Raw genomic sequence first — 27,270 nt, 5'->3', positions numbered from 1 at the left:
AATGCTTTTGCTACTGTCTCTAAGGAATTCAGGGGTAACCCTGAATTGCTTTTAAAAGCAAAAAAGAATGCATGATAATCGCATCCTTTTCTGGCAAATTCAGGTGAGGAATTTATTATTGTTATTTTTATTATTATTAGTACATGTGTAAGAGGCATTCTGGGGTGGCATGGAGGGGGGATACAGGATGCATTAGCTTGCATTTTGGGGGTTGAAAATGGGGCCAAGGGCAAATCATAACCTGCACTGACCCAAATGCCCACAACACACACACATACACACACACACAAGAGGTTTTTAAATTTGCAAAATGTGCACATTTTGGTGCATTTTGTGCCTGGCTCTTTAAAAAAAAGGAGTGGGGAAGCACACTTCCAATGCCCCAATGAGTGCTGCAAATGTCACCTATGACGTTCGCTTGATTGACAGCAGGCGTCTTCATGTTAAACCCAAATTTCTCCAAGAGGGCATTCGGGTTAAAATGCCCCTGATTTGTAGTGAGCACTTGCTTACGAAGAGATTCGCGAGGGGGACCCCCGAATATGCCCAGTTGGACTGGAAGTATATTATGTATTAAATTTGGATGTTATTTGATGGAATATTTTATAATTCTGAATTGCTGTCATTGGTTTTATATTGTATCATGCGAATGGCCTTTGGCTTAAGCATTAATAAAGATTGATTGATTGATTGATAGAATTAAAAATGTCTAGGTGCCAGTTACTTCTTGAAAGGCACATAGCCATTTTCTATTTCTTCCTACATAAACTATCCCCCAGTTTCGTGATGTCTTATGGGATAAAATATGCTTTGTAATCTTCACAATGTAAAGAGATTCTTTTAGGGGCTGACCAAATGGGCCAGACTAGCATTGGCTCAGACCATGCTATCCTGGTCCCAGTGCTCAGCCAGATTGGTCCCTGGGTCAGCATGGGAACTGGTGGGTGTTTAGAAGGAAAATCTAATTGCCGACCTATGACTTCACCACAGTTATTGTATTGTTTCAAAATATGATTTATGTTTTAAATTCTACATTGTTTAATTGTATTTTAAGGGGGGTGGGTTGAAGGTTTGGACTGTATATTTTAATCTTGTAAGCCACCCCGATTGCATTTTGTAGAGAGGCGGGATATAAATAAATTTTATTATTATTATTATTATTATTATTATTATTATTATTATTATTCACACACCTGTCCCTTCACCGACCTGGGACTCACAACCAGTACACATTTCTTACTTTGCTGTACTGTCACTTTCACTCAGAACCTCCAGTCACCAGGTCTGACATGGAAATGAGAATGTGGCCACATGGGCACTGCCTGGCATCCCGTTTCCATGTTAGACATGGAAGATTATCGCACTGGGTTCTGAGAACGTTCTCATCACGTGATGAGAATGGAACACATTTGAGTATACCGCACGTATGTGTTCCAATCGGGTTCTCAGAACGTTTAAATGTGTTCCAAATGTGTTCCAGGAGGGTACAGATTGAATGTGTTGCCAGCAAGCTGAAACATGATGAGGACGTTCCAACAGAGGTGTGTGCGGTATTCTTATCCGTTCTCAAATCCGTTCTCTCATTCCTCCGTCTCCTGATTGGCTGAAAGAATGACAGGCAGGGAGGCAGGCAGGCGAGCGACTGCAGTGAGGGAAGGTGTGTGTGTGTGTGTGTGAGGGGGGAAAGAAGGAGGAAGGGAAGGGAGGAAAGTTGGGACAAGGGAGAGAAGAGGAAAGGAGGGAAAGAGAGAGAAAGAGAGAGGGAAACGGGGCCAGAGCAGAGAGCAAGAGGGAGAGGGGCTGGCTGCTTCTGCGGGGGGGGGGGGGGGGGCTCTGGTGTCATGTCCAGCGGGGCTCCTGTGCTGGCAGCCTGCAGGAAACAGGGATGGCAGGGATGCCCAGGACCTTCTCCTCCTTCCCTCCAGGAAGGAACCCACAAAAGCTCCTCTGTTTGGAGCACCACACAAAAGCAAGCAAACAACTCCCAGAATTCCATAGCAAAGAGCCAGACAAGAATTAAAGCGGGGAGGGAAGCTCACAGGCCCCACCTGGAATATTGTGTCCAGTTCTGGGCACCACAATTCAAAAAGGACATTGAGAAACTGGAGCATGCCCAGAGGAGGGTGACTAAAATGGTGAAAGGTCTGGAAACCATGCCCTACAAGGAACGACTTAGGGAGCTGGGGATGTTTAGCCTGGAGAAGAGAAGATTAAGAGGTGATATGATAGCCCTGTTTAAATATTTGAAGGGATGTCATATTGAGAAGGGAGCAAGCTTGTTTTCTGCTGCTCCAGAGACTAGGACCCAGAGCAATGGATGCAAGCTCCAGGAAAAGAGATTCCACCTGAACATTAGGAGGAACTTCCTGACAGTAAGGGCTGTTGGACAGTGGAACAAACTCCCTCAGAGTGTAGTGGAGTCTCCCTCCTTGGAGGTCTTTAAACAGAGGCTGGATGGCCATCTGTTGGGGATGCTTTGATTATGATTTCCTGCATGGCAGAATGGGGTTGGACTGGATGGCCCTTGTGGTCTCTTCCAACTCTATGATTCTATGATTCAATGAAGGCACACATTACATGCGCACACACACAGGAGGCAAAAGGGTGACAAGCAGCCAAAAAGGGGAATTGGGATGACAGCAGAGGACTCTTCTTTTCTAACCGGTTTAAAGAGCTGCTATGGCTGCCGAGGCTCTGCCCTTGGCCCAGTCCCTCCCTAGCAACTTGCTTTCCTTCGACTTGATGAGACCTGCATGGAGCTCCTCCTTCTTCCCAGTCTTGCAAAGGAGGTTTGGGATGCAACTTGGAAGGCTCCTCCCGATCCCTCCTTCTTCCCTCCCCTCCCTCCCTCCCTCCTTCTTTCCCCCCTCTCTCACACACACACACCTTCCCTCACTGCAGTCGCTCGCCTGCCTGCCTTCCTGCCTCCCTGCCTGTCATTCTTTCAGCCAATCAGGAGACGGAGGAATGAGAGAATGGATTACTCTCGGCCTTGGTGGAATATGTTCTCGGAACGGTTTCAAGAAAAAGGAATTGCTGTGCGGTAAAATGCAGTTCTGATCACGTTCTGATCACATTCTAGATTGCTAATGCAGTAATATCCGTTCCAGGACCGTTTTCATCACGTGATGATAGGAACGTTTTCAGAACGCAGTGCGATAATCTTCATGGTCACAGCGGGGCTTCTGAATGAAAATGATAGCTAGTAAATAAGGAGTGCCAGTGATAGTGGTGAAAATAGTCAGGTTCGACCATGGGTTTTTTAGGAAACTCTGTAAAACCAGAAATAATTTAACCTGGTATAAAGGCTCTTTACTATGGGATTGAGCTGGACCCTCTGTATCTGCATCTGGTCTGGCAGGATTGGGCATCATCCTGCCCCAGTGGTTTTGGCTAGCATTGTTTGAACTGTCTAGTTAGTTTCTAGAAATTTTGTAGTGATGTTCACTATTTAAAAGTACAAGTGAGAAACTTGAGTCTTGTTTGCACAGGGCAGGATACTCCAGGAGCAAACCCAGAGCTGCTCAAAACTCCCTTTTTACCCTTGGCCCTCCATTCCAATGCAAGGTGGCTGTTTCGACATGCCCCTGCTGTGCCACCCATTGAGGTCAGAATAAAGTGCCCAACCTTGATCACCTTGTTCTGATCTCAGAGTATGCAATACACAGCATCAATGGTGGTACTAGGCAGCAAAGTGGGATACATTTTGAAAATCTGCCAAGTATCAAATTGAAGAGTCCCAGATCTTTCAGGAAGCTTTATTTTTTAAAAAAATCATTTTTAGGAGAGGGCATACCCTGGGTTTGGTGCTGAATGGGCTGGACATTTTAGCATTTTTATTTTTTTTTGCTTACATATGTTTGATGTTTTCCCCTTTGGTGGGAAGGGCATTATAAATAACCATTGTTATTATTATTGTTGTTGTTGTTGTTGTTGTTGTTATCTTCTGGACTATACATGTCAGACTTGGGGATTGGGCCCCGCATCATTTGGCCTTCCTGCCAAGAAAAGGTGGAGGAGGAAGGAGGGAACTTTTGTCCGTACAGATGACCTGAGAAATATTGTTCTTCAGGAAAACAAAGCAAAATGTCCCTCATGAGGAAGAACTCTATGTTGTGGAGCAATTATGTCTTGTTCAATGCTTTTTCTTCTCATGTAGTCTGTTATAGACCAACCATCACTTGTTGCTAACATGCAACAACAGTGATTATTGTTCTTGCACTCAAGGCCACTAATCACAGCCTATGTTCCCTGTCAGCAGAGCATCCATGTAGCTAAAACTGATGTATCACACTGTTGATCTTATTTTTTTTTAATTTTTTATTACACAAAAATATGATACTGTTGATCTTAGACATATAAAAGGTAGTCATTCAGCTGGAGCAAGTAAAAATATAATTTAGAGAAGTGGTTGGAAAGCAAATTACCAAGAGTTTGCGCCAAGTCTCAAATACAGATGCACCCACTCTTAGGCATTTGTAGGTCCCAATGGATTAAATATGCATGAAGCACTTAAAATTCTTCTTGGCAAGCAACTTTGTTTGATTTATAAGCCAAATTATATAACATGCCCTTAACTGGTGACATTTTACTCCTTACAGTCTTTTCCCTTACAGTTATAAAGTTATAACAGTCAGGTAGAAAACCCTGCCTACAAAATATGTTTCAGAACTCATTCTTTGTACTCGATGTTTTGTGTATTTCATAGCTACTCATTTCTTCCTGGAATCTGAGATAGTATTGTTACAACCAAAAAAATAGGTCACCATGATTAGGTCATAGGTTATCCTCACCAATTGCAGAATCACAAATTTTGTTCCAGATTTGTTAATGCCTGCTGTACATTGAAACTATAGTTCTACAGTCAGAGAAAGGAAAGTAATTTGTTCCCATTACTCATGACCACATTTGCTGAGTAAGCAGTTGCCATTACTGATTGCAGTATTAGGAAATTAATTTCTTCTGTAACCCATTGCAGTACTTGTTGCTTCTCTCTTGAGATAAGAGATACCACATCTACTCATCTATAAGTCCAGAAATCTATGCCTCAAAATGGATTCCAAAAGCATGGGTCGACTTATATACAAGGCAATAAGTTAATACTGCTTATAAAGTTCCTAAAAGAAGTGCCCACCCTTCCTTTCTACCCAGGGATAACAAACAGCTGCTGTGACAAGGGCGATGGAGAGAGAGAGAGAGAGTTTACCTCCCTGTTTGAGTCCTCATGCACTTTCCTCTGTGTGTATGTTATCTCTCAGCCTTTCTTCATAGCCAGAGCAAACAAGCAGCTACTGAGACAAAGGAGAGAGAGAGTTTACCACCTGTTTGAGTCCCCACACACTGTCCTATCTCTCTCTGTCTTATCATAGAATCATATAGTTGAAAAAGACCACAAGGGCCATCCAGTCCAGCCCCCTGCCATGCAGGAACTCTCCATCAAAGCATCCCCAACAGATGGCTATCCAGCCTCTGCTTAACGACCTCCAAAGAAGGAGGCTCCACCATACTCCGAGAGAGTGTGTTCCACCATTGAACAGCTTTTATGTCAAGAAGTTCCTCCTCATGTTGAGCCGGAATCTCTTTGCCTGGAGTTTTTTCTGTGTTCTGGTCTCTGGAGCAGCAGAAAACAAGCTTGTTCCAGCCTCAGCCTTCCCTTAGCCTTCCTTCCCTCAGTCTTCCATCATAGACAGAGCTAACAAACATCTGTTGATGCAAGGGGGAGAGAGAGAGAGAGAGAGAGAGAGTGTGTGTGTCTCCTAAGGCTTGTACCTGGTTTTTCAAGCCATGAGCCTTGGAAATGCTGGTGGTGAAGGAGATAGAGAGGGGGGGGTTGTAACCTGTTTTGCAAGCCATGAACCTTGAAAATGCTGGCGACGAAAGGAAGAGAGAGAGAGAGAGGTTTGTACCCATTTTGCAAACCATGAGCCTTGGAAATGCTGGTGGTAAAGGGAGGAGGAGGAAAGAGAGAGACAAGGTTTGTTTTCCCCATTTTCCATGCTGAGAACGTGACACTTGGGAGAGGTCCAAAGAGGGAGAAGGAAGGAGAGAAGTGGTGCTTTGTTTCCCCCTTTAGATCTTTTGTAACATGCCCCAGTGTTTGACCTTCAGCGTATCCATGGGTCATATCAAAATCCATGATTTTGACCCCCAAACCTGCTGGCCACAGGCAACTGTCTTGGGTGGTGTGGCTGCACAGAGGCGGAGGTAGAGGAGGGGGCAGAGGTGGAGGAGGAGGAGGAGGGTGGCCGGCCGCATCAGCAGGCCAGACGGCTGGGCCCAAATCCGGGAATTGGCGGCAACTGGGACGGTACCATATCAGTACCGCAAAAACTGGGACAGTCCCGCCTGCTGGTGGGATATGGCAACCCTACTTTGGAGCTATGCTGTTTAAATGATACATGCATCCTAAAAGGCCGGAAACCGCACCAAAGCCAGTTTTGGCACAGCTTCTGGCCTCTTAAGATGTATGTGTCATTTAATCAGCATACCAAAGTGACCTGAAGCAGCTTTATTTTGGCCTGTCTATTCAGGCTCTAGAAAGAACAATTTAAGTCCAAATGCCATATAGCAACATGTGTATATTTCTCTACCTCCTGTGCGTTGTGTGTATGTTTGTGTGTGTGGGACGGAGGGAGGGAGGGAGGGAGAGACAAAGAGAGAGCAGGAATAAACATATAAAATGGAGGGAAGAACACTGTGGTACAGAAAAAAAGAGGAGAGTCAAAATGACTTCACTTTTCTTTGTGATCCTGCATTGCTTCTGAATACTTCATTCAGGTCACATAGAATGTGTTTAGCACATCAAAACATGTCCCACATCCAGGAAGATTTGTGTTACTGTGGAGAAGCTTCTTGCTCACATATCACAAGATATCACTAGCCCATTCCTCCCATCCTCAACTGTTTCTTTGTTGAAGTGAAAAGAAAAGGTTAGTGAACTGGTACATAAACAGGCAAAGCTGGAGTCTGGGTAATGGGCAGGATGAGGAGGATGCTTGGAGCTGACTTCATATTGCTTTCTAAATGTTACAACTTATATCAAATACTTCTTGCTTCTTCTTCTGAAAGCCAATCCCATATTTCATTTATCCATCCCCAAATAGCTGTTCATTTTCAATTTGGACAGATTGAGCCTCGATTGAACTACTGTATATCTGTATTGAATTTTACTACAGACTAAAATTCTATCAACTTTTGTCACTTGTGGCAATAATAATAATAATACATCCATCTGTAACAATTCCTCCTCTTCTGCCAGTTTCTTAAACATCATACATGAAGTTTCTCCCTCAATTTATTTTTTACAGCAACCTTATACTGAGGAATAGTGACTGAACCAAGACACTCAATGGAGGGATTTGAATTTAGGTTTTTCCAGTCGAAACCCAGCTTTCTAGCCAATCCATCCCACATCCCATTTAGTGAAGTTAGTGCACTATATTTGTTGTTGTGCTTTTTCTGGGATCACACAGTGTTGGCAAGGAAAGAATCCTACTCCAAAACCTTATTTCACAGTTGCTGCTTCTGTGACCTCTTCCTTCCTTCCACCATTGCATATGCTGGTGTAATGGTATTGCCAACTAACATGATTCTAGTCTTCTGCTTCCATTTACTTCTATAGAAGCATAATAATGAAGGATTTTTTTTCCCTTTTTGATGATTGTTAGTTAGCTTTAGGGTTCATGTTGTGCATTGCATTTCAAATAATTGTTGTAATAATACATGAGAAGGTTTCATTAAATTTTCATGGTTAACAGATCAGCCTGCTAATATATTTCCACCAGTACAGCTTCATCTCATTTCATATTGTGGATTGTTGTTCTTGTTGTTGCTATTTTGCTCCTACTCAGGCACTTCTGTTATTCAAGTGACAGCTACAGATGCTGATGATGCCAACTATGGCAACAGTGCCAAAGTTGTATATAGCATCCTCCAGGGCCAGCCATACTTCTCAGTGGATCCAGAAACAGGTAAGAATGTTTATTGACTTAGTATTATTATTGTGATGTCCTGTTTTCCTTAACTAAAAGAATTTTGACCCCCCCCCCAAAAAAAAACCACATTTCCACACTCTTTTTAAAAATTATTAATTGTATGACATGCTGTGAGGCATCCTGGGGCAAATCAAGCTTTGTGAACCTTTAGCATGGTGAGAAAACTATATAAAAACAACACATTGTGTTTCTTCTGGCATGTTCCATAGGATTGTGATTTTTTGTAAAAAAAAAAAAAATGGGGGCAATAATATGTTTTCAGCTCTGGCTCTGGCTCCCTTCAGTCAATGAGGCTCCAGCCTCCACCTCTGCATTGCTCCCAAAGCGAACTTGTAGCTCCATCAGCTGAAGGGAGCCAGAGCCAGGGCCTAGGCCAGGACTTGGATCTTGGAGCCTAGAGGCTGTGTCCTGGTTGCTGGGCCTGGTAGGGGGAGGGCTCTGAGACCCAAGGCCTGGTGCTGGCCCCAGTTCCCGCTGGCTGATGGGGCTCCAGCTTCAGCTCCCATAGCCAAACTGAGGCAGAAGCCTTAGAGGAGGAGGGAGGGCAGAGACAGGAAGGAAGAAGAGAAGGAAAGAAGAAAGGAAGAGAGAGGGAGGGGGAGGATTTCAGTCTAATAGTGGGACCTCAGTATCCATGGACTTGTCATTCCCATATTTGAGCATTCATGGATTTGACCATCCGTGCATGGCACATTGTCCCCAATGGTGGCACATGCACACAGCTGCACCACCATTGGGGACAATGTGGGTTTGTCATGCATGGATGGTCAAATCCACGGATGCTCAAATAAGCGAATGGCAAATCCATGGATACTGTGGTCCCACTATAATATAATCTTTAAATGGTTGAGTGGACTCTTCTACTTCAGACTTCAGGTGATGGGAAGTTTATTTTCAGTGCTTTCCCCCTGCCCATTCTTATATGTAGTCAACAGAGTAGTTATTGGATAGAGAGAGGAGGTGAGAGAGAAGCTTTAGAAGAGATTTCTCACCGATATGGTAGTTTACAATATATGTACAGCTATCTATTTAAAGGTGGCCCCCTATCTACGATCTGAAATAACAGTATATTCCACCACTTTATTTTTCTGCATATAAGATTCAGTCACGACTACATTTTTGGAGAGGCTTGTAAGCTCCTGTTTGTTATATCATTAATGAAAAACTAGCTGCCAAATAAAGGGCTTAACCCCATGCTTTCAGTATGAAAAATATAGCCCTTTTTCCCAGAGGAATAATTTCATTGATGTAATGCCATAATAAAAAAACACTGAGTAATAAGAGCTTTATGCTCCCTCCCTCCCTCCCTCCCTCCCTCCCTCCCTCCCTCCCTCCCTTTCTTTCTTTCTTTCTTTCTTTTGTCCTTTTTGTAATATTAAACTGCTAATGAATTGAAAACCTTATTTCAGTGTGTACACTCTTAATTTTATTTGCTCTGAATTAACTGGTACAATATATCTGATGCAAATCAATTTTAATATTATCTTTCATGCTTTCCCCACAATCTCCTATTTGCCTGATTTTTAATTTCCCACCTCCTCTTTTCTACAAGGCATCATCAAGACTGCTTTGCCAGACATGAGCAGAGAAAACAGAGAGCAGTACCAAGTGGTCATCCAGGCAAAAGACATGGGAGGCCAGATGGGCGGATTATCAGGAACCACTACAGTGAACATCACGCTGACTGACGTCAATGACAATCCACCTCGATTCCCCCAGAGTATGAAGCACTTAATACTTCAAAAAGCCTCTTTAAACTCAATAGCTCAACATTCACCATCTGGGATATAAATGCAATAAACCAAGGAGCAATAAACCAACTGAGTGCCAACTGGGAAAAGAAAATGGATAAGAATTATTGTTTCATGTGGCTTACCCATTTCCACATTTCACAGGCAGACCTGAAAGCCAGTGTAGTGATTTAAGTCTTGGACTAGGACTCTGGGAGATCCAGCAAGACCTGTCAATGGTAACAGCTTCCGTCAGTGCCATATGATCCTCTTCTTTGATCAGGGTCAGATAAGTTAATGTGTATGCCTTGAGTCCAAGTGCATGTCTTGAAATAGCCATGTGCCTAGATACTAACTGGAGTAGGGGTTCCATAGTACCTGAGTCATAAATCTTCACATGCTTCCAACAAGGGAGCTTTGATGTGGATGTTGAAATATTGTAATACAAGAAAACAAGTCTTGAGAATACAAACATCACAACAGAGACTCCCTCATACTGTTCAGGTGGGGAAACTGTTTGGCAGTGAGGAGAAATCAGTAGAATTCCTTTTCTGTAGAATCAGTAGAATCAGTAGAATCCCTATAGGCTGTCCATTTACTTAATGATCCACTGTCTGCTAGGAATCCCCCTCACCCTGGGTGGTTTTCATTTGCATTTGTTGAGTCTTGATTTTGGTGTTTTTCAGTACTGGTAGCCAAACTTGGTTTATCTTAAGAATTTCTTCTTTTCTGCCGAAATTGTCCAGGTGTTTATGGATTTCAATGGCTTCCCTGTGCATTCTGACTTGATAGTTGTTGGCATGCCATTCAATAACAGAATAATGCACAGATTGACATGCAAATCACCTCCTCACAACCAACAGTATATATACCCCACTCTCTTCCATTCCAGCATTCTCTGAAGAAGCCAGCCATAGCTGCTGGTGAAACGTCAAGAATAAACTCTTCTAGAGCATAGCCTCATAGCCTGAAAACCCCACAAAAAACTATAATCATCCAGTGAGTTTTTATGCTTGAGTGGGGAATTGAACTTTGATCTCCAGAGCCATAATCCAACACTCAAACCACTACACCACACTGGCTGCCATTAGGAATATATTTCTGTTAAACATATAAGAACAGGCACAACAATGGACAGTAAAACTGAGGTCAGTAACTCAGCAGATCTGCACACCTATTTCTCCATCTGGCTGAAGGAAACAGTTCTCAAGTATAATGTATATGTATGAGAGAGGGAGTGATGAAGAAAAACAGTGTAGCATAATGCATTGTGACTGGACATTAGCTATTTGCAGAATGCATTTCACAGCCGTCAAATAGATGCAGGAAGAGGAAGTACAACTTCTACACAATGGAGCAAGCTAGATTTATAGTGAGAAATACAATTTATGTATCTCTGCAGTTACACTGTAAATGCCCATTTCATCTTTCAAGGACCACACTGCTGACATTAGACTTTTTCTCTTAACCATTTTCAGTATGCAGAAAGCAGGTAATTGTACCTTGTGTGCTAATGCAGATGCAGATTTAGCTCCACATCTCCCCCTAAAGGGCCTTTTCCCCAAACACTGTTATCTTGGTCCAGCACTTTTGCAGAATTGGCATAACATAATTTACATCAAATACCTTATTTTCGTTTAAGTGAAAATACTTTAAGAAAGACTTTTTTTAAAAAAAAAAAAGTGCCTTCTTACTACATTGACATTTCTTTAATGCCAATACACATTTGCCAACATTGATTTAAAGCTGTTTCAGTGTTGTCGCTTGCCAATTGAAATTCAGGCTTTGAGTTGTGATTATATGGTATTGCTTTTGTTTATTGGTTATGGGAGCACAAGTTTAATTAGGTTTTTGGTGCAGATGCAATTCAGGAAATATACCTTTGAACAACAGCTATTTTTCCTCCTCTTCCTCCTCCTCCACCTTTTGATTTCTTGTGAAGCTTCCTTCTTGTGCCTGAAAGGGTACTTTGGCTGTACATTTATGCACACATATAACTAAATGAATTCACTGGGGTTTACATCTGAGTAGACCTGTATATGAGTGCACTGCATTAAGCAACAAGTACAATTATAGACTGATATAATAGAAATCTGGCTAGGGATGTTTAAAGTAAATGTTATTTAAATTAAATCAAACAAACAAATAAACAAACAAACACTTCCACTCTGTAAAAAGAAAACTCTCCCTGAACAGAGGAGGTAGGAAAAACAGCAAATAAGAAATAATATTTCCTTCTCCCTTACATGCTATTTTATCTGGAACTGTTTTATGTTTGTTTTGGTTTATTCTTCCTACCCACCCCCATGAGGCAACACTAAATAGAAATAGAACCTCTGGGAGGCAATTTTAACTGTTATAGTCCATCATTTTAATATTTCAGTGTAACACTTCATTCTTCATAATGCAAGGGGAAAAAATCAAGGCCTATCTTACTGCAACATTTGTTAAATGAAAACAAAAAGAAATAAGAAAGGGAGCTACTTTAGTGAGTGGGAGCCAGTATGGTGTAGTGGTTTGGATATTAGATTATAACTCTGGAGATCAGAGTTTGATTCCCAGCTTGACCATGAAACCCACTGGGTGACTTTGGGAAAGTCACACATTCTCAGCCTCAGGAGAAAGCAATGACAAACCTCCTCTGAACAAATCTTGCTAAGAAAACCCCATGATAGGTTCCCATTAAGGTCACCATAAGTTGCAAATGACCTGAAGGCACACAACAATACATTTTAGTGACTATTCAAGAGTGAAAACAGTACAAACCAGTGCCTTTGCACCAACTCCATGATTGTCTAAGTCTATATAAAGGGACATTTTGCATTTTTCCCTGCTCACTTATACCCATAGGAAAATTCTCACTTCAAAACTCCAGTATCAGGTAGAAAAACAGAGAACTACATAGAATCCACTCACACATCTGAGGGGCTGTGTCAAGGTTCAGACATTGGAAATTAATCAAACTTGTACTGACTCTGATGGATAGCTAATGGTGACTGGCATGACTGGCATGAATACACATTCTGTGTAGTCATGCCAGTCACTATTAGCTATCCATCAAAGTGAGTACAAGTTTGATTAATTCCCAGTGTCAGAACCTTGACACAGCCCCTCAGATGTGTGAGTGGATTATAGGAACATAGGAAGCTACTTTATACCACTGCAAACCATTAGTATTTGTAGTTCAGTATAATCTACAACAGATGTGGGCAACATACAGGAATGTGTACTTCCTGCCCCTTTCTATTGCCTTGAAGTTCTGCTGTACTGGGGTTGCTCATTTTGTCCCAAGTGTTGCATTCCCAGTACAAGTGTCACTCCTTGCACTTGTATGTTTCCTGTGTGGCTCTTTTATGAATAGACTCATGGTCCCTGGATCTTCCTGAAAGTGCTAAACTACTTGTTAAAAAACACACACATAGGGAGCATGTGCCTTAAGGGAAAATTACTTTTGATGACCCACCATGGAATAACGAGACTAGATACAGGGAGCTGAATTAACTAAGGACCACTTCATTGACTTGGAATCTATTTATGTCATGCTGATCCTGGAAGAAGCATGGGCAGGGAAATCTGCTGTGGCTTTAGCTGAGCTCAGGTGTCATCCCTTGACTACCTCTTCAGCCTTCCCTTGGGCAATACACCTGACCCCAGTGGCAATCCAATAACTTGGTTCCTCTTCTGCCAATCTTCTATTGGAAGACAAACCCAAGGTGCTTCTAACCAAGCCACAGAACAAAAGTGAGAACAAAAACCTCAGGTCCACCTCAAGAATAGATTCCTTTCCCCCATCCCTCAGGCTCTAGGACCCTAGGGAGGCAATTCCAGAGCTCTATCTTACACCAAAAGGGTTCCAACAGGTACACTTAAACTCTTATAATCTCCCCACTCTGCTCCTTGTGAATCCATTCATACAAAGAGGCACATAGAGGAGTGGATAGACCGTTTGTCTCTAACCCCAGCCTTCCCCTTGCATAGCAGTCCAGGTATACCATACCTGATGCAAAGCCCTCTGGTTGCCCTCCATGGAGACCATCAATGGTGGCCCTTCCCCCACAGTGTCATGTGTCACATGGGTCCAGAACCCCATTATTGCCATTACACCTCTGATTTTTACTGGTAAAGTACCTGCAGCAGAATGTTGGTTCTTATTCTTTTGTGGGCCTCAAAAATCAGGGGTATTTCAAGTAGTCTGGTGACCTGCTTGGTATGGGAACAGCCATTAGTCCTAACATAGGTGGGTTACAGACCGCCGAAATGCAGCGGTCTGCTGCCGTCGCCGGTTGCTGTATCCGGGAACCGCAGCAGCCAAACAGCGTGGTTCCTGGATGCAGCAAAGAAGGAGCGCGAAAATCACACTCCTTCTTGCTCCCCGGAAGAGACACACTCGTGGTGTCACTTCCGGGGCATGATGTGCGGACGCACTGGATGCAGCAAAGAAGGAGCGCGAAAATCACGCTCTTTCTTGCTCCCCGGAAGAGACACACTCGTGGTGTCACTTCCGGGGCATGATGTGCGGACGCAGATCATCTGCTACATCGATATGGTGGCAGCCATGTGGAACGGCCGCCGCCATTTGTTACGAACTCCGTTCAAAATAGGAGTAGGGGCGTCTGGAAGAGACACCCCTTTTTCAAAATGGGACATCCTAAGGACGTCCCTTATGGCGGTGTGTAATGCGCCATAGTATCCTGAAATAAATTATGAAGCATTATTCAGCAGACCATATTGCCAGGCATGTGTGCATAGACTTTTAGCATTAAAAATGTGCAATGTGGTGTCTTACGAAGTGGCTGCTACTAATTCACACGTGAATGTAAATCTGTCCCACTTTTAATCATAAAACTTAATCTTAAAAACATTGGCTCGGTACACACCACCAGGAAGTGGGGTCTTGGAAGTTTATCACACACCTTTTTTTCCACATTATAGGAACTGGAAGGGGACACTCGGGGCCGCATGTGACCTGGAAAAAATGGATTTTATCGCACAGCAAATTGTCCTCAAAAGGGCCCCGTTTCGTCCCCTGGAGCCAAGCCATCTCCTTTCAGTGCTGAGGAGCATTAAATGTTCTGGTCAGAAGTCTTCTGATTGAGGAAAATGGCGCCCCTCAGCACTGAGGGCTTGGCACCGGGGGACAGAATGGGGCCCTTTTGAGGACAATTTGCTGTGTGATAAAATCCATTTTTTCCAGGTCGTGCACATCCCCAAGCGTCCCCCTCCAGTTCCCATAATGGGGGGGAAAGGTGTGTGATAAACTTTTTGGTGGAGATACTAGGGTTCCAGAGTTGTCCCATTCTGGTCCCAGAGCTGTCCCATACTCACCCAACGCATTCTTTCATGTTTCTGCTGGAACACCTGGTGCCGCCACCACTGGCAAAAGTCACTCACTCTGAGGTCTGAAACACAGAACCCAGTGTTGATCATATGGCTGCCTGCCTCTTTGTGACCTCAGAGGGAATGATTTGCACCAGCAGTGATGGCACCAGGTGATACAGTAGGATGTCTCTGTACTCAGTTGTCCAGTGTTGCTACAGGGATTTCATTGGGACACGTCTGTAGTCAGTTGTCCAGTGTTGCTACAGAGACTGCAAAATCCAGAAGAAAAGGTGAATTGTTTTAAAGCAGTCTAAGGGAGGGATGGGCCAGATTTGGTGTGGAACTGGCTTCACATCGTGAAGACAGTCCACATTCAAATCAGGGATCTAGACCTGTGCAGTGTGGAAAGGTCAGTGTGAGGACAGGAGGAAACTGATTTATTTGGCCCATGTAGATGATCCCAAAGTCTTTGTTCAGTTTTAAACCCTGACCAGATTCACTGTCTCTGTGACACTGGAACCATTAGTTTTTCACTTTGCATATGTAGAGCTCTTATGAAAATGAAAGGAGGCAAGCATGGGCAGGTTTGGGCAAACTAGAATGGATGGATGTTTCAGTTCTTTGGAATGTTTCAATTCCTTGGAAAGAACTGAAGAAAATGACAAAAAAATTCTTTATAGCCAAAAAGAATACAGATTTTAGAGGGGAAAAATAGTATGCTAGTTTCAGTTAGAGCCCACATAGATTGAAAAGAATTATCCCATTGCTTCTTTGTAAGACTAGTTTTGCATTGTACTGAACATAAACTAAACACACAAAAATGGTAGATTAGATGAATCTTTTGCTTTTCCTCAAACAGTGAGACAGTCCCCAAACTATCAATCCATTCAGCTGCTCTCATGTAAATTCTTTTAAACATTCTTTGAAAATTCCAACAGATCTCTTGCCTGAACACAGCCTTCCAATGTCAGCTCAAAGTTTGCTTCAGGCCAGATTCAGTGGCAATTCTATTCCTAAGAGTTTCCAAGGTTATATAAATGAAAGAAAAGCAAATCATGATTTTAATCTTTCCCAGATATGATGGCACACACAGAGAGAGACCATTTATGGCACTAGACAGTTAAGGTCATAACTACTGCAGAAATACTATTGTTTACATTTGAAGGGCTAAAGGTGCATGAGGAAAGCTGTTCTAAGGGGACTTTGAACTATCAGTATCTTTTTTTCTTTTCTTTTCTTCAGTCTTTATTTGACAGATACTCGGTTTTCAAATTTACTGGTGAGTCAAAGTATTTTTCTTTAAAGAGTTCAGTGCACAAAACAACTAAGAAGCCATTTCTGTTGTTTCTCCTGGATACTTTTTTATTTCTTTTTAAATCGTCATAGAGACTCACACAGTTGCTTGTGGTGCTGTTTTATTTCTCAGGCACCTATCAGTTCACCTCTCTGGAGTCTGCACTGCTTGGGACTTCACTTGGAAGAATAAAAGCCAATGACCCCGATGTGGGTGAAAATGCTGAGATTGAGTACAGCATTGCTGCCGGCGATGGATCAGACATGTTTGATATCATCACTGACAAGGACACACAGGAAGGGATTATAACTGTCAAAAAGGTTTATTTCTCCTCCTTTTCTTTTATTGGACTTAGCATTTCAGGTCTTAGATTTCTTTGTCAGGCAGGAGGGAGGAGAAAGTTTTGTGGGAGGGTCAGCAACAGAGAAGCTACCATATTAGGCCTGTTCTTCTCTTTCCTAGCCAGGTAACTGTTAACTGTTCAAACCTTGTGGTATTTTGTTTTATTTTTTTGAGCATATCATTTTACCTAAAGAGACATTCTCAGTGTCTCTGGCCTGTCAGATGCACTCAAAACTGTCTATATGATCACTTTTGAAGGATGGGTATGAAAACCTTGCTGAGGATATAAAGAAGGTGGGAACCCATCATAAACTGGCACACCAGATGGATTCTGCCCTTTTATTTGAGAAGTCTGAAAGCAGCCAAACAATTATATGTTGTCCAGAATGCAAGATTTTGAGGACCCTCAGCTTCTAATGAGCATTTTATATAGACAGTCCTTGGTCTTCTAATGAAGCTTTCCCTACCACCAGAACTTAGTCAACCAGCAGTGGGTGGGTGAGTGGGTGAGGGACCTTGAAAAGAATACACTAGGAATTTCAGTTTGATCTTGCAGCTCTTCTTTCAGTGAGTATTTGGAATAAAAATGAGCCAGTCAAAAATGAACTAATCATATCAGAACAATATAGATCCCAAAGCTCAATTTGTTATTTTGGTAGGATCTAAACAACCATGACCATTTTAGAGAACCTTCATTCCTGTGTCCTTCATGCATGTATATCAGCTGTCCTCTCTGCTGTGAAAAATAGGGAAACATCTGCAGGCCAAGAAATTCTGTAGGCAAATTAGAATCCCTGCAAGGATTTACTGGCTCAGGGCATCTGCTTTAGAGTTCTCTCATGATGGACCTAGCAAGCAGATGGCATCTCCTCAGAGATTATCTTTTAAAAGAGTGAAAACCAATTTATGTGCCAGAAGGCAAATCCATACATATCTCTCCATAGTGAAAGCAGGTGGCAAAAGAAACATATTAAGCACCATTACCATGTATGTGTTCACAGTGAGAATGAAATTCAGTGCATATTGCAAGGAGTGGGGTGGTTTTCCTCCTGTGATGATGAAGATCTCCAGATTGAAATTTTGAAACTGATCTAGGAACCCAGTCTTATCTTGGCAACTTATCTTATCTTAGGTAAAAAGTATGGAGATCACGATGTTAGATCATCTCTTTCATACCACCAGAACTCTGAGTCCTGATTCACATATAGAGTCAGTAGGGCATCATTATAAGGACATGATAGGAACCCCAGGAGCCTCTTGTCTCCACTGTATAGATACCTTCCAATCAGAACATATCCTTCAAATGAACTAGGTTCCTCAAAACTAAAACAAAATAAGATAAAACAAAACAAAAACAAAATGGGAAAAGGTCATAGGCTTTGTCTAGCCTGGTCAGTTATCCTCTTTTGTCCTTTCCCTTTTTTTAATTCTTCTGATTTTTATGTCTAATTTCCTCTTTGTCCTCTAAAACATTGAGTACTGTAGAGTAGAACACCATTGTGTTTTATGAATCTGAACATTTTATCTCAGATTTTGGGAGAGGAAATGATCTCTCTCCTTTTTTCTATTGTTTCTTTGCTTGCCAGACTCTAAGTGAGGGTGGGATGATCTCCATTGGTGGATGGTGGCATCGATGTCAATGAGCCTGTGAATCTACTCTAGATTTCAGCCCAAATTTTAATAGTGTTATCCTGGGCCCTGAATTCTATCCCCAAAATAACTTCCGAACCTTAGAGAGTTCCTTTAAAATGTTTGGACTAAAACCTGGATTGCATTCACCGACCCATTGACATGGAAACCACCATCCATTACATAGGTCTTCCACTTATACTGACATCTGGTTGCTAATTAAAGAGGAAGCATTGTGCAAGACCAAGAATTTAAGGCATAAAGCAGCTGTTAATATCTTTGTTTAGTACGAAAGCACAAAGTGACCTCACATTTCTTTATATATCAAGTTATTTAGATGTTTGGTAATTAACAACTATAATAATAAGGATAAACCAGAGTCACTTAGCCTTAAATTCAATAACAATGATAGCACCTAACCCCTAACTTGACAGGGCTTTCCCCACACTGCCTGAAAACCTGCACCAGATATTTTTCCAGCCCTTTGGGACATGTTTTGAATCCAAATGGGGGATCAGTTGGGAGGGAAAGTGGATCACCCTTTCCTGGTTCTGGATTCCATTAACAGGGTGTGATTAGTCAATAAATTAGGGTTAAAATCTAACACTGGAACCACCACATTGGATCTTGGCTTTATTTATTTTTAAAATAAAATTGTTATTGCTTTGACAGAGTCCCTGTTAACATTCTTAATTTTTCTTCATATACCCTTCTACTACCCTCTTTTTGATAAAGTAAAATCTATAAATAATATAGAACTTTAAGCTAAATATATGTTCTAATGAAAATCCACCCAAATCCTATGTTAACCTTCCCAATCACTCAACAAAGCACACCAAATGCAAAATATATAGGTGAGAAGACAGTCCCATGTTATAACAAACAGACCACGTGAGGGAGCACTTCGTTTAAATATGAGCTACAGTTTAGCAGTTAAGCATATTGTGTTGTTTGACACTAAATGCTACACAAATAGCCCGTTCACATTACTCCATCTTTCTTTTTTAACATCAATATGAAGACAGACAATAGCATTTCAAAGTATGATGTGTAGAGACAAGTTGTTCTTCAATCCTTCTCTCATCTGCTGTTATCTTCACCTTGCAAATGCCAACTTTAACCTCTTTTAATCCCCTCCCTGATCAGGATTCAAAAACATAAGTGACACCTGTAGTTCCTTGTGGTGGATGGACTCATTGGGAGAAAGGAATCAAAAGATACAAAAAGGCAAAATTGAGCAGAAAAGGAAAAGGAAAGGAATAATTTCTTCTAAATGGAACCATGGCTTACCAGAGGAGCAGAAGACAGGGAGATTACATGAGCCAAAAAAGGTTTCCACATCATACTAAATTATAGTTTTAGTGTCATCTCTGAACTTGGAACATTTCAGTCTGAAATTGCTTGGTAATCCCAATTAAAGTAGGCCCACTGAATCACTTGCTGAATTGTGTGTCAACAATTATGCAATTCAAAAGGTTCTCTCAAGTAGGGACTATCAGTAGGATTTGGCTATATAGTTCCATCCTCAGGTCATCCAGAAGAATCACTTCCAGGTTTTAGGAAAATATAAGCTGATATTAAGATTTTTTTCATTCATCTTGATCCATAGGTCTCTCTAAAAAAAAAAAAAATGGCTTTGGAGCCAATATATGCTTTTTATAAAAAACAAAATAAAAATAAAAATTCTGAGTTCAGATTTATTTATAAAAGAGCATTCTAAAGGTAGAAAGACTGATCACAAATGACAGCAATTTCTTGATCACCTATATTTTATACTAATTGTTCCAGAACTACTTTGTTCAGCACAGGTATAATTCTGGTTCACTCAGATCAACAGCAATTTAGCCATTGATTTCTGTGGGATGAGGATTGCATCTAATGGTGCATGCAAAATGTAGCATGTTTGAGCAATCTGATGAAAAAATTATTAGTATTGATTGATGGACAACATATCCACCTTCTAACACCCCAAAGTACACAATGTTAAATGGTTGAAAAATCAGCCTCAGAACCTTTATTATTTCTGAATTCCTCACTGTAGCAATTAAGGCTGCAATTCCTAAACCCACTCACTTGGAAATAAACCACATTGATTCCATTGATTTATTCTGAAGTTAAATATAGGACTTTTATATGAGTTTAGCACTTTTTAGCAGGAAGCACAGTATGATAAATGCATACAAGAGATGTACTCGGACATCACTGATTCACATAGGATAATCCAAATTAGAGAATATTTTTCTCTAAAAGATAAATATTTGAAACTTGATCCACTCATAGTTCACCAACTTCTCCCTGATAATGGAGCATTGTTTGCCATTAGTTTGCAACCTGTGGCATTATGACTTCCTCATATATCAACCAATAGTTTTAGTTTTACCACAGTCTAGCTGAGATGGGCCTTTAGGCTGCAAAGTTTCCCTTTTGCAAACTTGAAACCACTAAAAAGAGATATCTCAGATTCAGAGCCTAGGAAATTTGCTTTTTTGGACTACTACTCCCAGAACTCTGGGAACTGAGAGAATATAAGAGTTACATTTTCCAGTTTTTGCTGAAATGTGCTAGGATATGGAAACAATACAAGCCTCTTTGAGAGTTTTTTGATTTTAACAAAGGAATGAGGATTTGGAACATCAGCTGAAAAATGGTGAAAAATATTGAAACTCAGATTCAACTTCCTACTCAATGAATTACTTTTGGTTATTCTCTCTTTTCTCTCTCAAGGCCCTGATCCGGGCTTTAGAAGATTCAGCCTTCAGAGGATGCAAAAAGGATGCAAAAAGAAGTGGCAAAATGCAGCTCCTTTTTGCATCCTCTAAAGGGCGCCATATCCGCCACAGTGCAGCGTGATTATGCCCTTTTGGCACTACATCATGTAGATGCAGTGCCAGAGTGGTGTCATCATGGCACATGCCAAAATTACATCATGGGGTGGGGTCACGGCATCGAGCATACAGACGCTACGCCATGACTCCACCCACAGACCAGCCTTTTGGGATGGTCTGTAGAGGCTCATAGTCACCAATGTCAAGGCTTTTTGGTACTCCTTTGGTGCTGCATCGTCTGGACACAGCGCCAGAGAAGCGCTGTGTGACACCACCCACTGTCTGCCTAACTTTCTTCATAAGCTTATAGTTGTTGTGAATATAAAATGAGGTAGGGGAAGGGGAAACTCATGTATATTGGTTTGATTCTTTGTAGCAAAAATGGAAGAGAAATTAAACACACACAATTAAACACGCAAAAAGAGAGAAACCAAGTTTTGTTTATTAGTAATTGTATAAAACTTCTCTTTTGCCTTGCTGTTCAAAAGCATTTTAAATTATCTGTGTGTAATAAAACGCAGTATGAATTAAAGTGTGGTAAAATGCCACATGTGTATCCTGCACCTACAAACAAGGAACATTATACATTTCTTCCAGAAAAATACTGTAGGATTTTGAAAGGAAGACCTCAAGGAGAATCAAGATCATCCCTCCATACTTTTCTGCACCTTTCAAAAAGTGCTCTTGGAAGATAGGTACATGCTAAGACTCAGGAAAGATAACAACCAAGGAACAGGAAAAAAGATTAATAATGCAACCTTTTGCATGTCTACTTAGAAGTAAGCCTCACTGAAATCACTAAGAGAAGATTTATTTGACACTGCAGTCTGAGCCTACAGTAAATGGTTTCCAGTAATGCTTATGTTGTTTCTTTATTCTTATGAAATGTGCTTGTTTTTCTTTGTAACTTTCTCTATTTTTTCTTCTTTTATTTTTTTGCTATCATATTTGGATGCAAGCAATTAGATTTTGAAAAGAAGAATCTTTATATCTTAAAAGTGGAAGCAGCCAATACTCATCCTGACCCACGTTTTTTCTACTTGGGACCATTTAAGGACTCAGCTTTGGTTAAAGTTTATGTAGAAGACATAGATGAACCACCAGTATTTAGCATACCTTCAAACTTAATAGAAGTAGATGAAGATGCCAAGGAAGGAAGTATCATTGGACAAGTGATAGCTCAAGATCCAGATGCTGCAAGGAACATAATAAAGTAAGTTCCCTTCCACAAACAACATGAAAAATGCATTATAAGTGAATGTCCTTTGCACAAATCTTACAAAACAGGATTTACATCAAATTTCACTGGTTAAAAAAATAATTAAATTATTGTTCAAATATTATCATTTGGATACATTCCTGTTGACCTGTACAGCAATACAGTTTGAATTACAAACTTTATTTGCATTTAATCACTAGCTATTACTCAAAACCTTTTCTCAGACATTTGGACAATAAGACCTCTAAACACTGGCCATACTTAGTGATATAAGCCTTTTAGATCTTTACAGTGGTTCCATGCCACACTACATGTATATACATACGTCGTCACTACTGCACATGGAACAAAATCAATTCTCTTTCAGAAGGTTTTGAACCCAAGGAAACTATCATTTGGTAAGCAGATGTATTGCTTGCACCCATCAACACTAACTGGCCACTGTAAAGCTATTAAATACCTGTGTCACCTCATGCAGCCCTTTGAAAATATAGGAGAAGAGAAATTTAAAGAAATATCTGCACCTTTCTGGATCTTATTACATTGCATTCCACTCCCACAACAGTGTACATATGGTTTATAAATCTTCATATCCATCTTTACTGCATTTGAAAAAGTGGGTTTATATCCACGAAAGCTCTTGCTAAAATAAAAACCAATTGATTTTAAAGTGTTGCTAGAATTCTTTCCCCCTTTCCTTCCCTTTTTCCTTTTATACTGCCTAAGACTAACATGACTACTTCTTTGAAAATTACTATAGTGTTGCAAAAGTTGGCATGGCTTAGAGGTAAGGTTGAGATCCACAAGATTCCAGTTCTGAACTTCCACTTGCCTGGAGAGAGAGAGAGAGAATAAATAAGGTCCAAAAATTATCACCATTAATATGATTTATATGCTGGTTTTAGTGTTCACAGTGATCAAGGAGAAACCGGAGGTTCAATGTCTTTGCTGCAGACCAAACAATAATATGCAAAAACAATCAGAATGTGATGAGGTAACTGAACATGCATACTTGTGTGTTTAAGATCTAATGTATCTTTTGGTCCCATATTCCAGTATACACAGCATGTGCTATATTTGGAAGACCTCTCCAAGACATATACTAGAATTAGGACTGTGATGAAAAAAGTTAATTCATAAGTATTACTTTTGATGTTATAGTTTATTCAGTTGTGCTTACATGGATTCCACAGACACCATTGAAAGTCACTGGATTCTAGCATGGAAAGGCAGTCAGTGGATCTGGTGATACAAGAACTGTGAATTCATTCTTGATTTTACTGATGTTCCTCCAGCAGTAGCTTTGAACCTTGGACGTTCAGCACCAGCAGAACAATTCAAGCCAAATGAGCTGTGGGAGGAGCAGAAATAAAATCGAGAGTGAATTTGTTATTCCTGCAGTGGCAAGTCCACTTATCTATCTAGATATAGAACTGTTGGGCAGGTAGCACTCACCTTTTAAAAAATGAACACTTATTAGAATTCTCTTTTGATTTGGATTAAGTTTGAGGCCCTGCCTACATGAGTGAAGCTCCCCCATTTCCACCCAGTGCTGGTGCTACCTGATCATACTAAGTATGGCAATTTCTGGTTAGATACCAAGGGTCTTCCCCATTAACCCAAATTTACTGCAAAGTCACAAGAAACCCCAGTGTTACCCTGACACCCTAGGGTTAGTGCAGGGCTTTGTGGTGAGCAAACAGCTGGATCAGGCCTGAATCAGGTCAGCCTTCTATTCATACCAGATGTCACACCATTCCCCTTCCTCACATTAAGCAGCACAGGAAAAGGAGATGCCCTGTCCCTGGAGCCACCACTGATATTACTATATCTTCAGGAGCTTTTTGGATGGGCCACTTGGTGTACCACTGCTTCTCTCATGCTCCCATGTGATCAATGAGAAAGAGAGGCTGGAGGAACCCCCAAAACATGGTGGGGGATAGGGGCCCATCTACTTTTTCTTCTCATTGGTCACATGGGCAAGTCCAACCTTAGGAAAAGTGGGTGCATGCCATGCAGCCTGTCCACAGAGTTCCTGTGGGTGTAACAATGGTGGTGGTGACTCTGAGAACAGGGGACTGGCCAATCATGTTGATGCAGTGTGGGCCTACCTAGTCTTTTCAAACAATACTGTGCCACCACACAGGTTTTGGCCCAGTGTGTAAGTCTGCTATTATGGACAATCCAGGGACAGTTCTGTGGCACAATGACCTACAGCCGGTGAAATAAGGGTATGAGTTGTAGAAGACTTTCACGTTTACCCCAGTCAGAGACTAGTGGAATAAAGCATTTTCAGTTAGGGGGCAGCCAAATATATCTGACCCTTAACAGTTTTCTATAATGAGGAGAATATCAGTTGGAACCTTTTATATCCCTGCAAAACTGTCTTTTATAAACTGGGCAACATATACAAGCCTAGTTGCCTTTTGTGCCTGTAACATGAAAGTCACTTGTGAGGATGCCGATACCTGTTCCTGTAGATGAACCTTTGGATACCCCCACAAAGAATTTATTCACATTAATCCATTAAACTGAATAAGGGGGTTGAAAAAAGACACAACCATAAAATGTAGTGCAGTCAGCCTTTCTTATCCATGGGTTTTTAATACACAGATTCAAGCATCCACAGTTTGAAAATGTTCAAAATATCAAACCTTCATTTTCCATTTTTTATAAGGGACACCATTTTGCTATGTCATTATATTTAATGAGACTTGATCATACACAGATTTTGTTATCCATGGGGGATCTTGGAACCAAACCCCAGCGTATAACAGGGGTCCACTGTATAATGAAACCATTAAAGATCTGAGGAAGGCCATCTGCTTTGAAGAGTGATATTACCTAAGTGACTCTCTATGATGGAGAGAAAGCGGACAAAAGAAGATAGAGTTTAGGGACAGCCCAGTGTTTTCTTCATTAATTTTCTTCTCAGAGGAAGGAACAAGATTTTTTTGCAATTCTCTTTCTACTTTAAGAAAATCTTTCAAAACCATCCAATTTTCAAACTGTATTTTAAATTTGGGACTTATTCTGCACAAAATTCACACATAGTGGTTTTATAAAGGGAACAGGTTTTTCTGAACAGGGAATATTTTCTGTGCAGGAAAAGTGCTGTTTTCTGTGGAAATCAGTGAAGTACACACATTTTGCACAGAACAAGCCCCCAGTTTAGATAAAGCAAAACCTCAGGCTGTTTTTGTAAATTAACCCTCTTCCTTCCCAATATGAAGAGAGACTACTTATTTCTGAGCCAATGTGAAACAAACTAAGGGTGGATGATTTGTCTCTTGTTCTCTGTGAATAAATAATGAGGAATGCATTTGGTACTGGATTTGGGGAGAGAAGGGTATGCAATGTTTAATACTGAATCCATTGATCTGGTTGTATCAATATAGCAGAACAGACTATGGATCAGAATCTGATAGACAACACTGTTTATTTGGATGGTTTCAAGGGTGCAGCAAGCCAAAACACACATGCTCAGAAATAGTGAATGTCACCATTATGTCATACACTTACAGATATTTTTGATGTCATGACACAGTGTTGCAAGAATCTTTCAAACATACAAATGAACACTACTGTGTTACTGAAGCTCCCCCAAATCCACATCACTCCATGATCCAGGCAAATCATTGGCTAAAAAGGAGCCTTATGAGATACCTGACATTTTAGCAGTTAACTGAATATGAACATTTTATCAAATTGAAGGTGGTGGTCCAGTCCATTCTGTAACAAGAAAAAATGGTATCTACTTACCCAGGACTTTCTTTCTACCCTGTTACTGTTCTTATCTCTTACCTTCACAAGAAGTGTGGAAAATAGATTAGGACAGCAGAAAATAGCATACAAGCCTATGGACTTCCTAGGCAACAAAATATTTAGAATTCTTCCATGTTTACTGTTCAGAATTATGTATAGGGCATTAAAACATATTGTTCTTGTGTTGGTTTGATACATTTGTAATCAGTAGTAATTTTTCTAGTACACTTCTGACACCTAATGGCAACACTGACAATATTGTCACTAACAGCGGTACACATAGATATGATATTTTCACATGCTTGAAGGTGTACAAATGCTTGCTGAAAAGCATATGGAAATAAAACAATTGCTCTATGGGGGCAGTATATCTTGATTTTCAGCTCCTTTTTTTCTCTTTTGACATTTGCAAATTCAACATCTCAGCACTTGCATTCCTTTACAACATCACTGGAAAGTTTGTATATACACAAATCACATGCATATCAAAACAATACTACATAAAATTATCTTAATTCAGTAGAACTGTCAAGAGAAAAGTTTAGAAATATCAACACTGATAGATATCTATGACCTTCTCCCCGCAAAAGGGGCGGACAAAAGGAAATCATTTTATAACATACATATAAATATGCATTTTCTAAATGTGTGCTCTTAAAATCAAGGGTGCTGTTCACAAAATCAGTGTTGAAGGCTGGACTGAAAATGAACTCAAAAACCCTTCTATATCATCCAGGATTTCTTTGTTTATGTTTTTAAATGTTTTTGTTTTAAAGCCTCCCTCCCACATTGCCAGGCAAAGACTTTTCTGTTTAAGCAAGCTTTTAAATAGGTAATTGCTTGCCGGAAAGCTTCCTTTGGGAGGGAAAAGTGCTTTATTTTTATTTTTATTTTAAAAATACAAAAACAACTTTGATATGCTTTTCAACAATTGTATATAGTTTTCAACATGTTATTTTGATGTAATTATTTTAATTGTGGTTTAAAATTGAATTGTTTTTATCTTATTAACATTAATTATTAATTGTTTTGTCTAATTAACAATTTGTAAGCCGCTCTGATAGCCTTTTGGCTGACGAGCAGGTATAAACAAATTATTATTATTATTATTATTATTATTATTATTATTATTATTATTATTATTATTATTATT

General features: G+C 40.6%; 1 protein-coding gene across 1 annotated transcript in view; it reads left to right on the top strand.

The window, feature by feature from the left end:
* The window catches only part of CDH9 (cadherin 9), a 178,262-nt gene that overhangs the window by 120,035 nt on the left and 30,957 nt on the right, over window positions 1-27,270 (top strand). The window contains exons 4-7 of the mRNA XM_042465310.1: window positions 7,851-7,970; window positions 9,547-9,714; window positions 16,470-16,657; window positions 22,093-22,346. Of these exons, the coding sequence (XP_042321244.1) occupies window positions 7,851-7,970; window positions 9,547-9,714; window positions 16,470-16,657; window positions 22,093-22,346 (730 nt within the window). The remainder of the gene's footprint in view (window positions 1-7,850; window positions 7,971-9,546; window positions 9,715-16,469; window positions 16,658-22,092; window positions 22,347-27,270) is intronic.

Source organism: Sceloporus undulatus, chromosome 4, assembly GCF_019175285.1.
Source record: "Sceloporus undulatus isolate JIND9_A2432 ecotype Alabama chromosome 4, SceUnd_v1.1, whole genome shotgun sequence".
Classification (NCBI taxonomy): domain Eukaryota; kingdom Metazoa; phylum Chordata; class Lepidosauria; order Squamata; family Phrynosomatidae; genus Sceloporus; species Sceloporus undulatus.
This window is presented reverse-complemented; position numbering and strand designations above follow the sequence as displayed.